Here is a 15,900-nt window from a genome sequence, read left to right as displayed (position 1 = left end):
GTAAGGTTATAAGACAACTCCAAAAGACTCAGGATTGAAAGAAATATCCACAAGCAGAGAAAAAGATGCAGAGTCTGAATGCAGATTGAAACAAACTACTTGCTGTGTTTCTTTTTCATGTTTTGATTTGTTCTCTCTTTACCTCTGATCATTCCATCAGTTATAATCCTTCTTTACAACCTGACTGATGATTAATGTGAAGATATTTGTAGATCCTATATTCGAGTGCATGCTGCCATGATGGGGGCAGGGGGAGGAAAGGGAAGGGGAGAAAATTTGAAACTCAAGGGACTGTGGAACGGAATGTTGTAAACTAAAAGTAATAAACAAACCAATTTAATTAAAAAAACATAAAATGTAGAGTTCCAAATTCTCTCCAGTCTTCCCTTCAAACCTCACCTCATTGAGAAGGCAAGCAATTTGATATAGTTTATACGTGTATAGTCATGCAAAACATTTCCATAATAGTCATGTTGTAGAAAAAAAAACATAGGACCCCACCCCCCCAAAAAAAGGAAAAAAAAAGGAAAAAAAAGTATGCTTTGATCTCTATTCAGACACCATCAGTTCTTTCTCTGGGGATGGATAGCATTTTTCATCATCAGTCCTTCAGATTTATTTTGGATCGTTGTTTTGCTGATGATAGCTAAGTCATTCACAACTTATCTTACAATATTGCTGTTACTTTGTACACAATAAATTTCATTTTTTCATCAGTCCATGCAATTCTTTCCAAGTTTTTCTCAGAGTATCTTGCTAATAATTTCTTATAGTACAATGGTATTTCATCATAATCGCATACCACAACTTATTCAGCCATTCCCAAATTGGTGGACTTCCTCTCATCTTCTAATTCCTTACCCCCAGAAAAGAGCAGCTATAAATATTTTTGTACCTATAGATTCCTTTTTCTTTTTTTAATCTCAGAAATGTCATTGTTAGGTCAAAGGGTATGCCTGTTTCTATAGCCCTTTGAACATAGTTCTACATTGCTCTACAGAATGGTTGAATCAGTTCACAACTCCACCAGCTATGCATTAAAAGTCTCATTTTTCCCATATCCCTTCCAACATTTGTCATTTACCTTTTCTGTCCTATTAACCTATCTATGAGGTAATACCTCAGAATTATTTTAATTTGCAGTTCTGCAATCAATAGTAAGTTAGAGTATTTTTTCATATGGCTATAGATAGCTTTGGTTACTTTATCTGAAAACATATCTTTTGATAATTTATCAATTGGGGGATGCCTTTTATTTTTATAAATTTGACTCACTTATCTATATTTTAGAAATTATGCTTTTATCAGAGAAACTTGCTTCAAATTTTTTTCATAGTTACTATTGCTAACTGTATTTCTTTACATCCTTTCCCCCACCCTATTTATTCTATTCTCTTTCTCCTTTTACCCAAAGTGTTTTGCTTCTGACTACCTCCTCCTGCAATCTACCCTCCTTTCAATCACAGCCCCCCCCCTTTTCTCTTATCCCCTTCCCCTTCTACTTTCCTGTAAGGTAAGATAAATTTCTATACCCAATTGCATGTGTATGTTTTTCCCTCTTTGAATCAATTCTGATGAGAGAATTCTCACTTCCCCTCACCTCCCCCCTCTTCCCATCGACTGTAAAAGATTTTTTTCACTCTTTTATGTGAGATAATTTACTCCATTCTACCTCTCCCCTTCTCTTTCCCCCAGCACATTCCTTTCTCACCCCTTAATTTTATTTTTAAATATCATCCCTTCATATTCAACTCACACATGTGCTTTCCATCTATATATACTTTTTCTAACTACCCTAATAATAAGAAAGATCTTATGAGTTACAAATATCATCTTTCCATTTAGGAATATAAAGTTTAACTTTATCAAGTCCCTTATGATTTCCCTTTCCTATTTATCTTTTTATGCTTCTCTTGAGTCTTGTATTTGAAAGTGAAATTTTCTATTCAGTTCTGGTATTTTCATCAAGACTGATTGAAAGGCCTCTATCTCATTGAATATCCATTTTTTCCCTTGAAGGATCATACTTGGTTTTGCTGGGTAGTTGATTTTTGGTTGTAATGCTAGCTACTTTGCTCTCCAGAATATCATATTCCAAGTCCTCTGATCTCTTAGTATAGAAGCTGTTAAATCTGGTGTTATCCTGATTGTGTTTCCCCAATACTTGAATTCTTTCTTCCTGAATGCTTGTAGTATTTTCTCCTTGACCTAGGAACTCTGGAATTTGGCTATAATATTTCTGGGAGTTTTTCTTTTGGTATCTCTTTCAGGAGGTAATTAGTGGATTATTTAAATTTCTATTTTTTCCTCTTGTTCTGTAGAATATATGGTCAGTTTTCCTTGATACTTTCTGGAAAGATGATGTCAAGGCTCTTTTTTGATCATGAATTTCAGGAAGTCCAATAATTTTAAAATTCTGTCTCCTGGATCTATTTTCCTAGTCTGTCATTTTTCCAATGAGATATCAGATATTTCACATTGCCTTAAACTTATTAATTCTTTTGATTTTATTTTATTGTTTCTTGATTTCTCAAAAAGACATTAGCTTCCATTTGTTCCATTCTAATGTCTAATTAATTATTTTCTTCATTGCACTTTTGAACCTCCTTTTCCATTTGACCAATTCTACTTTTTAAGGCATTTCTCTCCTCATGGCTTTTTGGACCTCTTTTGCCATTTGGCCTAGTCTATTTTTTAAGTTGTTATTTTCATCAGTAATTTTTTAATGTATCCTTTATCAAACTGTTGACTCATTTTTCATTATTTTCTTGCATCACTCTCATTTCTCTTCCCAATTTTTCCTCTATCTTTCTTACTTGGTTTTCAAAATTCTTCTTGAACTCTTCCATGACCTGAGATTAATTCATATTTTTCTTGGAGGCTTTGGATGTAGGAGTTTTGACTCTGTTGTCTTCTTCTTAGTGTATTTTGATCTTCCTTGTCACCATAGCAACTTTCAATAGTCAGAAGGTTTTTTGTTGCTGTGTTTGTTTTTATTCCATTTGCTCATTTTCCCAGTCTATTAGTTGGATTTTAAGTCTTTGCTAAAGAGCAGCTCTGCTTCTAGTGTGGAATGTGCACTGTGTCAAACTTCAGGGGTTTTGTTCAACTGTTTTCAGAGATACTTCTAGGGACCTGTAAGCTTTCAGTTCTTCCAAAGTGGTATGTTCTTTTTTTTTTTTTTAAGCAATTGGGGTTAAGTAACTTGCTCAAGGTTACACGCCAGTTATTTCTGGGTGTGGTGCTAAGTATCTGAGCCCGGATTCGATCCCCAGGTCATCCTGACACTGGGGCCAGTGCTTTTACTCACTGAGCCACCTGGCCGCCCCTAAAGTAGTATGTTCTAAGGCAGGCCTGCACAACCTGTCGACCTGGGATGCTTGTAGCCCACTGGCCACTTATGGCCCACCAAAGAATTTTTTCTACATACAAGGGATCTTTTCCTCTACATTTTTCACAAGTGGCCTGAAGTCCTTTGGTGTGCTGCAAATGGCCTAAGGACTGTAAGCAGCTCCCTCGCCACAGGTTGTGTAGGTCTGTTCTAAGGAAAGGTGTTTAGTACTCTCCTGGCCTGTGTTCTGGTCTGTGAGCATCCACTAGAACTATGAAGAGGATCCCTCCTCCACTGTGGCCTCAAGCTCTGCGATGCTAGTGCTTCTTCTCACCTAGGACTGCCACCCATGACTGTGACTCAGATCTGAGTATCAGCAAAGCACCAGAGTCCTGCCTCAGCACTAGTTAAAAAACAACCCTCTAATCTCCTTCTGACTAGTTTTTTGACCCCTTTATTGTCTGTGGGCTGAGAACTCCAGAAACAGCCACTGCCACTACCACTGCTGATTCAGTAACTCCCAAGGCCTGCTCTTGGTTTGCTATAGCCTGGGCTGTGCTGATGTGACCTGAGCTAGACTGTGCTCCACTTTCACCTAGGTGCTACAGAGCTTCGCTGCTGACCTTCCAAGTTGTCTTGGGCTATAAATGTGCTTCACTATGTCTTTTCGTGGCTTTTGATGCTCTAGAATTTGTTTAGAGTCATTTAAGAAAAGATATTTCGAGGAGTTTAGGGGAGAGCGTAGGTACATCCCTTCCTTACTCCACCATCTTGGGTCGTTCTCCACAATCAATCTTTAAAGACCATTCTTGATATCCTCTTATTTTCTACCTCTTACAGCTTATCAACTTTGTTGGCTTCTTCAGTTCTGTCACTCTCTAACAAGGGAAACACATGGTTTTATTAGCTAGGAGATTTTTCTCTCAAACAGCCACTGATTTTATAACTCAAAACAGACCTCTGGGCCAAAATGCTTCTATATAGCTCCAATACATCCATGTATCTGTGAATTCATCCTTAAACTTCCACTGATGTACATCATCATTTATAGATGCCTACCTATCCTTTCTATGTCCTCTTAAATAAATTCATCACAGGGAGTTCTCTCAATTTACTTTGCTTTCTTTACTTCTCTTGACATTTATTTCAATGTTTTGGAGGATCTAGTGTCCCATTTCTCAAAATCACAACAACACTGGAAAAATAATGAGAATCATATGAGATCATGCTACTTAAATGTTAGCTAGTTGCTTAATTGTTGTCCTTGGTGCTCAAAGCAGATGAAAATGACATCACTATGTTGGGGTCATGGTACAGTGTGCCCCACTTCAGCTGATCATATCAATAAGAGCTTGGAAGCCTTTACCACAGATTGAGCACAAATAGCCCATATGAATATTTGGAGTGGTGATGTCTCTAAATTTGTACATCTCATGTATCTTTTGAGCTGCTACAATTCTGCTTTACTCATAGAGTACAACACCTTCTTTGATATAGGCATGCCATGCTGGGAAAGTCTATGTCAATGTCTCCCATGTCTCACAATTGATTTCAAAGTTCTTCAGAGAGACCTTGAGAGTGTCCTTGTACCACTTCTTTGGGCATTCCTGTGAGTGCCTGCCTTGTGTGAGTTGTCGGTAAAATAGCCTTTTAGGCAAATATATGTTTGGCATTCAAAAATGCTAGTTATCATATGATAGTCTCAATAACATTCATTTTCTGTCAACTTGTCTTTTTGGGTTAGAGAGTCATCATATTTTTTAAGAATACAGGCATAGGGACTGAATATATGATTTCACTGGTATGTGAGTTTCAATTGGGGGAGAACTTCTACCAATGAATGTGGGGACCTTCTCTGCAACTTATAATTTTAGTTAGTTGCCCTGAGTAAGCATCTTGCTACATATCCAGTATGTAGTAGAGGTTAGTATTGAACCTGGATCTTTTTGGCTCCTAAGACAGTTCTCTGTCCACTACATAGTACTACCTTTCTTTCCCAAAGAAATTGTAAATAATTTTGTTATAAGAGTGGGAAAGCCTTTAAGTGATTATTTTATCTAAAATGCTTTCTTTTTGTAGTTAACAAATAATAAACAATGGATTCTTGTCACATATTTAAGTCAACCAAGTGAGAAAAAAAATTTTTTTACTGCCTATTTCCTGATTCGTCATTGTAAGTGATACTAGTACTACCTATTCATTACATTAATTCGTGTCAGGAGTATAATATTTTAAAATATTAGTTGCAACAGTATTTGAGAATGTGCCTCCCCTCCCTTTTACTCTGTGGTATATTGTGTCATGACCCATGGCTAGCATATAAACAAGTCTGCTTTGTGTTGTTGTTTGCTTGTTGTTTCTTATTTGACTTAAACAAATTCTGTATGTTCTGTTATGAAGTAGCTAAAGTTTTTTTTACTACTTCAAAACAGTTTTAGTTTTTTTTAAATTTTATTTGTTTGTTTTTAGATTTCAACATTCACTTCTATAAGATTTTGAGTTCTAAATTTTCTTCCCTTCCCTTTGCTCCTCCATCCCCAAGATAGTATACAATCTGATATAGGCTATATATGTACAATCATATTAAACACATTTCTACATTAGTCATGCTGTAAAGAAGAATAAGAAGAAAAGGGAAAAAACACAAGAAAGATGAAACAAATGAAAAATAAAGAGAAAATACATGCTTCAATTTGCATTAACCTCTATGGTTCTTTCTCTGGATGTGAATAGCACTTTTCACCACGATTGTCTTATATCCTTATATCCCCGAGAAGAGGTAAGTCTATCAGAGTTGGTGTAATGCCATACACAAGCAGCTTTCCAGAGGACTGCTACTGTGAACAGCTTTTAAGGTTCTGATTACACACACAGTATAGTGAACACCCTATTCCATAACAAATCAAAGAAAAACACTCACAGAAAATCAAGGTACAGCATTCAAAATATTACAACTTATCACAGAAAATCACAATATAGTATTCAAACAGCTTATCATTAAAATGGCCACATAGCCTTACAAAAAGGAAGAATACATGGAATAGGAAGAAGATAGTGAAGTCAGAACTCCTGCACCAAAAGCTTCAAAGAAAAATACAAGCTGGCTACAGGCCATGGAGGACCTTAAGAAGGATTTTGAAAAGCAAGTAAGAGAAGTAGAGGAAAAAAGATAAATGAGAACGATGCAAAAAAATTATGAAATGAGAGTCAAAAACCTGACTGAAGAAAATAACACCTTAAATAGGCTAACTCAAATGGCAAAAGAGGCTCAGAAAGGGAATGAGGAGAAGAATGCCTTAAAAAGCCAAATTTGCCAGATGGAAAAAGAAACTCAAAAGCTCACTGAAGAGAATCATTCCTTCAGAATTAGATTGGAGCAAATGGAAGTTAGTCACTTTATGAGAATTCAAGATACTATTAAACAGATCCAAACAAATGAAAAAATAGAAGACAATGTGAAATATCTCATTGGAAAAACCACTGACCTGGAAAATAGATCAAGGAAAGATAATTTAAAAATTATTGGACTACCTGAAAGCCACGATCAAAAAAAGAACCCAGAAATCATCCTTCAAGAAATTCTCAAGGAAAACAGCCCTGATGTTTTAGAACCAGAGAGCAAAATAGAGGTTGAAAGAATACACCAATCTCCTCCTGAAAAAGATCCCCAAAAGAAAACTCCTAGGAATATTACAGCCAGGTTCTGAAATTCCCAGATCAAGGAGAGAATATTACAAGCAGTCAGGAAGAAACAATTGAATATTAGGGAAATATGATCTGGATAACACAGAATCTGGCAGCTTCTACACTGAGGGATCGAAGGGCTTGGAATATGGTATTCCAGAGGTCAAAGAATCTGGGTTTAAAACCAAGAATCACCTACCCAGCAAAACTGAGTATCATGTTTCAGGGGAAAATATGGTCATTCAGTGGAATAGAGGACTTTCAAGCATTCTTGCTGAAAAAAACTAGAGTTGAATTGAAAACTTGACATTCAGATACAAGAAGCAAGAGAAGCATAAGAAGGTAAACAGGGAAAAGAAAACATAAGGAACTTATCAAAGTCGAACTATTTACATTCCTTCATGGAAAAAACGATAATTGTAACTGGTGAAACTTTTCTCAGTATGAAAATAGTTGAGGGGAATAGAAAAAAAAAATATATATGTCTATTTGGAGGGCATATGGGCTTATGAATGCATATGTGAATGTGTGTATATATGTTTACAGGTATACATGGAGGGCACAGGACCAATTTAATAGGAAGGGATGATACTTAAAAGGTGAAATTAAGATGTGAGAGAGGAATATAATGAGAGGAGATCGGGACAGACAGAATGGGGTAAACTATCTCATATAGAAGAGGCTAGGGGAAATGGTTACACTGGAGGGTTAAGAACAGGAAGGCAAAAGGGAATGGGTCAACCTTATTCTCATTGAATTTGGCTTAGGGAGGGAATGTCATACACACTTAAATAGGATATCTCACCCTATAAGAGTGTAGGGGGTAAGGGGATGAAAGGGGGGATGATGGATGGGAGGGCAGGTTGGTGGGGAGGAAAGTTGGAAGCGCCCACTTTTGTAAAGGGACAGGATCAAAGTAGAGAATAGAACAAGTGGGAGGTGGGATAGGATGGAGGGAAATATAGTCAGTCTTTTTATTTTATTTTTTTTTTGCTTTTTGGAGGGCGATTGGGGTTAAGTGACTTGCCCAAGGTCACATGGCTAGTTTTTTTGTGTTAAGTGTCTGATGCCGGATCTGAACCCAGATCCTCCCGACTCCAGGGCCAGTACTCTATTCACTGCGCCACCTAGCTGCCCCTATAGTCAGTCTTTTACAATATATTCACTATGGAAATGTTTTGCATAGCTACACATGTACAACCTATACTGAATTGCTTATCTTCCCAGTAAGGGTGAATGACAAGGGAGGAAGGGAATGAATCTGGAATTCAAAGTTTTAAAATAAAATGTTTAAATATATATATATATATATATATATATATTATTAATATTATTTTACATGTAACTGGGAAATAAGGCACTGGGGCATAGAGATCCACCATGCCCTACTGGAAAGTCGAAGGGGGTATGGAAGAAGATATGGGGAAAAGCAGATTGGAGGAGAGGATATCCAGTGGGATTACTATTTTGGGGAGTTGTTAGGGGAAAAATGGGGAGGAAATTTTTAACTTAAAATCTGGTGGAAATTAATGATGTAAACCAGAAGTTAATAAAGCATTTGATTTGGAAAAAAAATAAAAATTAAAAAAAAAAGAAATTATTCTCCTGTAGGTTGACAATTGTTAATGTTCTTTCAGGAATTTTTTTTCCTAATATGGCTTGATATTTTTTCCTATTCTTTGAGTGCCTTTCCCTCCTTCATATATCTTGAGAGCTTATTTTCTCAATATATTTGAAATTGTTTATTTCCTGACATGGATCTCCTGTTTGGATACTTGGATAAGTACAACTGAATTTTCCATTTCTTTTTCTCCAATGATATTTTCATGATCATTATAAACACATGTGAGTTAAGTTTTAATGTTAAAATACAAATGCATTGACACAACTTTCTGGTGAAAAACCAATTAAGATATAAAATGGATGAAAGATGGAAAAGATCTACCAACAGGTTTATGATAAACTTTCACCATCAAGCACAGAGAACTTCCCTCAGTTTAATTTACTGATGTCAAAATAAAAATATTTGCTATTTTGTGACACAGTTATCTGGGTCTCTTTTGCCTTGATCTGGGACATGACACACTTGGGGTTGACCCAGGAGTCTGTCACCTCTGCCAAGACTGCAAGCAGAAATGAGAGGTTCCTGACCTTTGGTACTTCCATCAGTTTATAATCAGGAGTAAAGAAATGAAACAGATTAAAAAGAGCCCAATAAACCCAATTTCAAGGAAGCATATTTGAATTCACCAATGATAAGTAAGTTAAGTAATGATGTGCATTAGCAGTTGGTAAAAATCCCTTTTGTCTCATTGTATTTATTGGTCACTTTAGTTATTTCGTAGTATTTCCCTCTAGAAGAAGGGGTTTTTAATATGACAAAAAGAGGAAAATGTTGAATGTTGGAGGGGATGTGGGAAAATTGGGATACTAATGCACTGATGGTGTGAACTGATCCAACCATTCTGGAGAGCAATTTGGATCTATGCCCAAAGGGCTATAAAACTGTGCATACCCTTTGATCAGAAATTTCACTTTTAGGTCTATATTCCTAAGACATCAAAAAAAAAAAGGGCTGGGGTGGGGGAAGGACCTCTTTGTACAAAAGTATTTATTTCAGCTTTTTTTGTGGTGGCTAAGAAGTGGAAATTGAAGGGCTATCCATCAATTGGGGAATGACCAAACAAACTGTGATGTTTGATTGTGACAGAATATTGTTGTGTTATAAGAAATGACAAGCAGGATGTTTGCAGAAAAACCTAGAAAGACATGAATTGATGGAAAGTCAAGTGAAGAGAACCAGGAGAATGCTGTACATATAACAGCAAAATTTTATGATGAAGAATTGTGAATGACTTAGCTATTTTCAATGAGACAATGATCCAAGACAATACCAAAGGACTAATGATGAAGCATACTGTCCACCTCCAGAGAAAACTGATAGTTTAAATACAGACTGAAACATGCTATTTTCACTTTCTTTTCTTTTATTAGAGTCTTCTTGTACAAAATGATTAATATGGAAATGTTTTACATGATTTCATATGTACAACCAATATCTGATGACACACTGTTTCAGGGAGGGGATGAAGGAATAGAATTTGGAACTCAAAACTTAAAAAAAACCCAAATGTTAAAAACTGGTTTAACATATAATTGGGGAAAAATAAAATATATTAAATTTGAGGAAAAAAAAAGAAGGGGCCTTGTTTGACCAGAGAGGCTCATAATTACATAATTGTTTATGGTGAATCTGTCTTCTCTCACCCCCATCCTTGAGTGATAATGCCTTCTACTCATGCTACTCAGGCTCCCATTGTGCATTTGATGGGGTACCTGGAGTCTAAATCAATTTGTAAAACCAATTTGTAAAACCAGTCAATTTGTAAAACCAGTCTGTAAAATCACGTTTCCCTTTCCCAGCCTCAAACTCTGCCGCTTCCCCCTATCCGCACTCTGCCTAGGCAACAACTTGTGACTTCTTTGTCCTAGCCTAATCTCCTCATATCTCCTCCGGTCTGGCCCAAATCTCATATCCAAGTTAAACTATCTATGCACTGAAGTCACAAGTTCCTTAGTCAGCCCTAACTTTTATCTATGCACTGAGGTCCCTTACATCCATCCGGTCAGCCCTGACAATGGCAGCCCTACCCTTTAAAAGTAAAAGCCTGTACCCCTCTCACTTGCAGGTCCCCTAAGGACTCTTGCCAGCTTCTGTAGAAGTGTAAAAAGAAACTTCTACAACTCTCACTCCAATTAAGCCTGAGACCTTGAATTCCTTCCAGACGTGGGAGCTATCCCTCATCACATTGATATTTGATGAGTTACCCCCTCTCTCTTCTCACTTGTCTTTATGTCTTATATACTCCTCATATCCAGCTTGCTTGGGTTATTCCCATTACCCTGTGGCTACGTTGAATCCATATTTTCATGATGGAAAGGAGGAAGATGAGAGAAATAGCAATTAGCTGCTTTAGTCCCAGGTGTCAGTCTCTCCCTTCCCCCCAAAAGGGGGAATTTGTAGTCCTCATTCCTAAGTAAAAGTTAAGGCAGGCTCCCTAGCATCAAGAATGACTCCTTTTTCCCAAGTTATCTTCTGAGCTAGGGAATCCTTGTATTATTTTCTCTATAGCATCAGACCTAGTTTCAGAATATAAAAAAGCATGTGATCACAGGTCCATTTGGATAGGAACACGACCATTTGATGTAGTGGATGCAGGAGTATATGGGCTTGAATCTTGTCTCTGATGTTAACCAGCCTGAGAAAGTCACTTAATGTCTGTTGGCTTCAATTTTTCTATCTGTAAATTGGGGATTTTTAATATTACCTACCTGACAGGGCCTTGAGAGGATCAAATGAGATATTATAAATAGAGTGCTTTACAAACTTTAGTTGCAATAATATCACACTTTTATACAGTTTTTTTTTAAGATTTGCAAAGAACTTTACAAATATATAATTTTTCCCCTCCCAACAATACTGGGAGGTAACTGCTATTATGATCTCCATTTTATAGATGAGGAAATTGAGGCAGACTGACGTTAAGAGACTCGTTCAGAGTCCTACAGCTATAACGTGTCTAATGATGGATTGGAACCCAGATCTTCCTGACCTTGGGTCCAGTGCTCTATCCACTGTGATACTGAGAGTTGCTTCTTCTATTAACTATCTTAAGTTCTTGGTGCATGAATAGATGAACAGACTAAGAAAGTGAGTAAACAAATGAGAGGATAATCTCTGACTTTTTTTTTTCTACAAAAAAGGGCTAGTTACTAGTCTCTGACTCTTTATTCCCTCTAACTGTTATTCTCACAACTTTCACTCACCCTGAATTTTTTCTAAGGGTCAGAGCTATCAGGAAGTTTCTGCTTAACTCTGTCTTCAGCAGCCCTTTCTGTCTTTAACTACTTGTTTGTAACATATGGGAAAATAGTTTATTTATCTTGTGAATATTTACTATTTGGCTTTTGAAAACCCCTTTCTTACTCTGTCTTCTCTGAATGTTTTTTGTTTTGTTTTACTTTGCTTCTTTACCCCTGAAGGGAAAAGATACATCTAGTTTCTGTTGTTTTTTTGTTCTAGAGAGCCCTCAAAGTGCGGCAACATAGTAGGGGGAAAGCACCCTGACTGTGGAGTCAAAAGACCTGAATTCCTCTCGTAAGCCTGACAACACTATCTGGGTCAAGTTGAAGTCACTTTCAGCCTCAGTTTCCCTCTCTGCAAAATGAAGGGTTTGTATTTAAATGCCCTCTGAGTTCCCTTTCTGTTCTAAATCCCAGACCAATTATTCCTGAAAGAGGAAACATTATGGAGATATATCAGAGCTGCATCTGCAGAACCTTATCTATCCTGTGATGGTGTTTTTTTTCAATCAGGATAACATTTTGTCTGACAACCAAATTTACTAACTCACTCAAATCTCTCCCCTACTTATACTGAATGATTTCTATTTATTTATTTTTCCCCCCATTCTATCAGCTAGAACAGCACTTTCCAGACTAGGCTCTGCCAGGTTTACTTTTAATTCTTAATGGGGTTAATGCTCTTTTTATTTTCAAAAAGTTAAAAACACACTTGAAAATCATTGACTAATTTTTTCCAGTGGTGAAATGGAATAATTTCCTCACTCCAAACAGTAATACAATGCCTTTGTGAGTGCACTTTAAGAGATTCAGAAGAAAAAAAAGGGGGGGGCAAGCAGAGGGTACTAAAGTTAAGTTGTGTAAAAAACTAAGCTGCTCGCAATGTGTGACTATTTCATCTCACTGCCTCCAGGAACATGCTAGTCTGCTGTAAAAATTGGGAGTCCATCCTCTTCCTCCTTCCATTTGGCAAACAGACTCGAAAGAGGGATATATATATAGGCTCAAATAATACTTAGCGTTTTTGCCAAATTTGTTGGAATTTTACCACTTACAAGCTGATTATTTTATTTTCCTATGCATTCTTCAGTTCTCATCCCTTTTATAATTGTATTAAAATATAGAGAATGATTAGGAATATGTTCACTACGTTAATCTTAGGATTTTTATTTATTCTTTCATCCTCCAATTACCATAAACTACTTAAAACAAATCCTAACATCCTCCTGATTTAGTTTCTATTTGACACAGAAATCTCAAGAAATGAGACTGGAAGAGACCCCACGTTAACAAGCAATTGCTTCCGTGCTGAGACCTGCAAACTCTCCAAACCAATCACTGACCTACTCTTGAAAGTCTCCAATCAGAAACATCCCACAACTTCGTGTGAACTCTCCTGGTGCCTAAGTGCTCACTCTCAATGCCTTTTATCCGCTCATATACAGCTCTGCAGCTCCATGGTTTGCTCATTTTTTCTGACTTCTTCCTTCAGTCTGGGTCTTATCTCCCCACTCACAATTCGACCTTTATTTCTCTTCCTCAGGACAAAAGTGGGGGAAGAAGAGTACCTCTTGAAAGTGGCAGAATGATGAGGAGGGCAGAGCTCTTCTGGCAGTCTTAGCGCTTCTTAATCTCGGGACTTCTTCACCAGGTGGGTATGGCTGGGGGAACTGGGTGACATTTCTGACCTAACAATTCACTTATTCCCCTGCAAATGCTCCAGTAAGGCTTAGAAAATAATTTTGATCCCTTTAATTTTGCCGGCTGAGATTCCTCAGGCTGTTTGTTAGCAGGTCACTAGAGGGCTCTCAGGAGTTAGAAATGGATGGAATGTTCTTTCAAATGAAACCTAGTCCATCCCTTGGAGCTTTTTTGTTTCACAATTCAAAAATACGTTTTGTTTAAAAAAAAAAAAATATATATATATATATATACACCAATAGCAAGTTTTCTAAGAAGTATTTGAGCTAGATTGAAATATTTGAAATGTGGTGTACTTTTGGTCATGAAATGTGCTCTACTTACATGCTTCAACCTTTAGAACGTTCTTTGCATTAGTGTCAGGGACTTCCACTTTCTTAGAGCAAAGCATGGGACCATCTGCATAGGTAAGGCCACTTATCATTTTTTTTTTCTAATAATGGAAAGAAAATTTGACCAATGTTCCCTTTTACTTTTTTCTCAATTACTTTTGGAAGACAGGAAAGGAATGATGGTAGTAGTTGTAATAATAACAATATATTTTTAAAACCAGCTGAGTTTTTGTGTGACTGAATAGGAGAAAATTGTAACTAATTATAGAAGGCATCAGTATGTGATTTCAGACTGTACTAAGCTCTTTAAATGAAAGGTATTGAAGAAAATGTCAAGAAACCTATGTCCCAGAAAATAAAGATTTCATGCTTCTGAAAATTTTAATGTTTATATTTGGGCTCCTACAGTGGATAGACAGAACTTAACTGATAATAATGCAGATGTATCACAGCAATACATTAAAATAAAATTAAAGAAACTATCCATTACTTGTGTCATATACTTTCTGGAACCAAAAAGAGAAATGCTTGACAGGCACATTCAGTACAAAGATAAATGATTTCTGGTTTGGCAGTGGCAGTCCACTCTTTGATGTGGGTATGCTATTTTAACTTGGATTTGGGCACCGCTTTATGTCATATCTGCACTTGAATCTTGGGTTTTTCATTTACTTTCTTCTCAATTTTGTTTTTTCAAGAATTAATGGGTATATTTATGAAAGGAAAAGAGTGTCAATTTAATCTCCTTTACTCTGGTAGGGGAGGAACTGGAGTGGTTTGAACTGGTGACTCAGTTAATTCTGTTTCCATTCATTTTCAGAAACAAATGACATTTCCCTTGGGGAGGCTGATAAGAATCCAGAATCCTGTTGTGGCCAAGTGTCACAGTCATTAAAACTTTCCCAGCCCCATCACTAACCCTTTCCTTCCGCCACTACTCATTGGAGACTGCTCAGGAATCAAAGAAGGGGGTCTGCTGAATGCTGGAAAGCATGTATCATCCCAGCTGGAGCAGTCTGCAGACTTTAAAGTCTCTTCACCATGTGGATGCACCAGAGAAATGACCTGCCCAGACAAGCCAGGCCAACTTATAAACTGGTTTGTTTGCTCCTTGTGTATCCCGAGGGTGCTGAGGCTTTGGAGTAGCAGACGCCCAAGGACCAGGAGAAATCTGTTGCTAGGGACTGCCTGTGCTCTTTACCTGGGCTTCCTGGTGAGCCAAGTTGGGCATGTGTCACCCCAGCATCGGAGGGCACCAGAAAAAGGGCCCCACTGGAACCTGGATGCTGCTGGGACACCCTTTCTGGAGCTACCCTTGGATGGCACACTGGCACCCCCTGATAGCCAAGGAAATGGGACCACCCTGCAACCCAATGTGGTCTATATCACCCTACGCTCCAAGAGGAGCAAACCTGCTAACATTCGAGGTACAGTGAAGCCCAAGAGCAGGAAAAAATATGCCCTGGCCTCCTTAACCCAGAGACAGGAGATGTGGACTAAACCATCCATCCAGCCCCATGGGCTGGCGGCGGCAGCAGATGTTGATGGTCTTGGGAATCCCCACAAGAAATGGGTGGACAGAGGCTGGGGGCGTCCCTGGAGGCTGCCTCAGGGACCAGACCTCCAATTGCCGAGAACTGTGGAGAGTAACATTAGGATCTATAGTGAGAGTGCCCCCTCCTGGTTGAGCAAAGAAGATATCTGTGGGATGCGTTTGCTCGCTGACAGTGCTATTGGAGACATCCAAAAATTGCCTTCGGAGACTGGGGCCCGCTTGTTGGTGCTGGAGGGGAACTCGAAGAACAAATGGCCTTCTTGTGGCACCAGTTCTTGTGGTTTGCTCAAGAGACCCTTGGACATGAGTGAGGTATTTGCTTTCCACCTGGACCGTATCCTGGGTCTCAACAGAACCCTGCCATCTGTGAGCAGGAAGTCTGAGTTCATTCAAGGTAATTTTTTTCATGTACTGATCACTTTGCAGCTTCTGGG

The 15,900-nt window shown here is 37.9% G+C and overlaps 1 protein-coding gene across 2 annotated transcripts in view; it reads left to right on the top strand.

Moving 5' to 3' along the window:
• Window positions 1-13,206: 13,206 nt before the first annotated feature.
• GASK1B (golgi associated kinase 1B) overlaps window positions 13,207-15,900 on the top strand; it is a 53,748-nt gene continuing 51,054 nt past the window's right edge. The window contains exons 1-2 of one of the 2 annotated variants that reach the window (XM_069105633.1): window positions 13,207-13,529; window positions 14,732-15,860. In XM_069105633.1, the coding sequence (XP_068961734.1) occupies window positions 14,972-15,860 (889 nt within the window). In that variant the 5' untranslated portion in view covers window positions 13,207-13,529; window positions 14,732-14,971. Of the gene's footprint in view, window positions 13,530-13,864; window positions 13,987-14,731; window positions 15,861-15,900 lie in introns of those variants that run through there. The other variant, XM_069105634.1, reaches the window with a different exon arrangement.

This window comes from Petaurus breviceps, unplaced genomic scaffold (genome assembly GCF_028583685.1).
Source record: "Petaurus breviceps papuanus isolate PSGF00001 unplaced genomic scaffold, PetGlider_PUasm1.0 76, whole genome shotgun sequence".
Classification (NCBI taxonomy): Eukaryota; Metazoa; Chordata; class Mammalia; order Diprotodontia; family Petauridae; genus Petaurus; species Petaurus breviceps.
The sequence above is the reverse complement of the archived record's forward strand: the minus strand, read 5'-3'. Positions and strand labels throughout refer to the sequence as shown.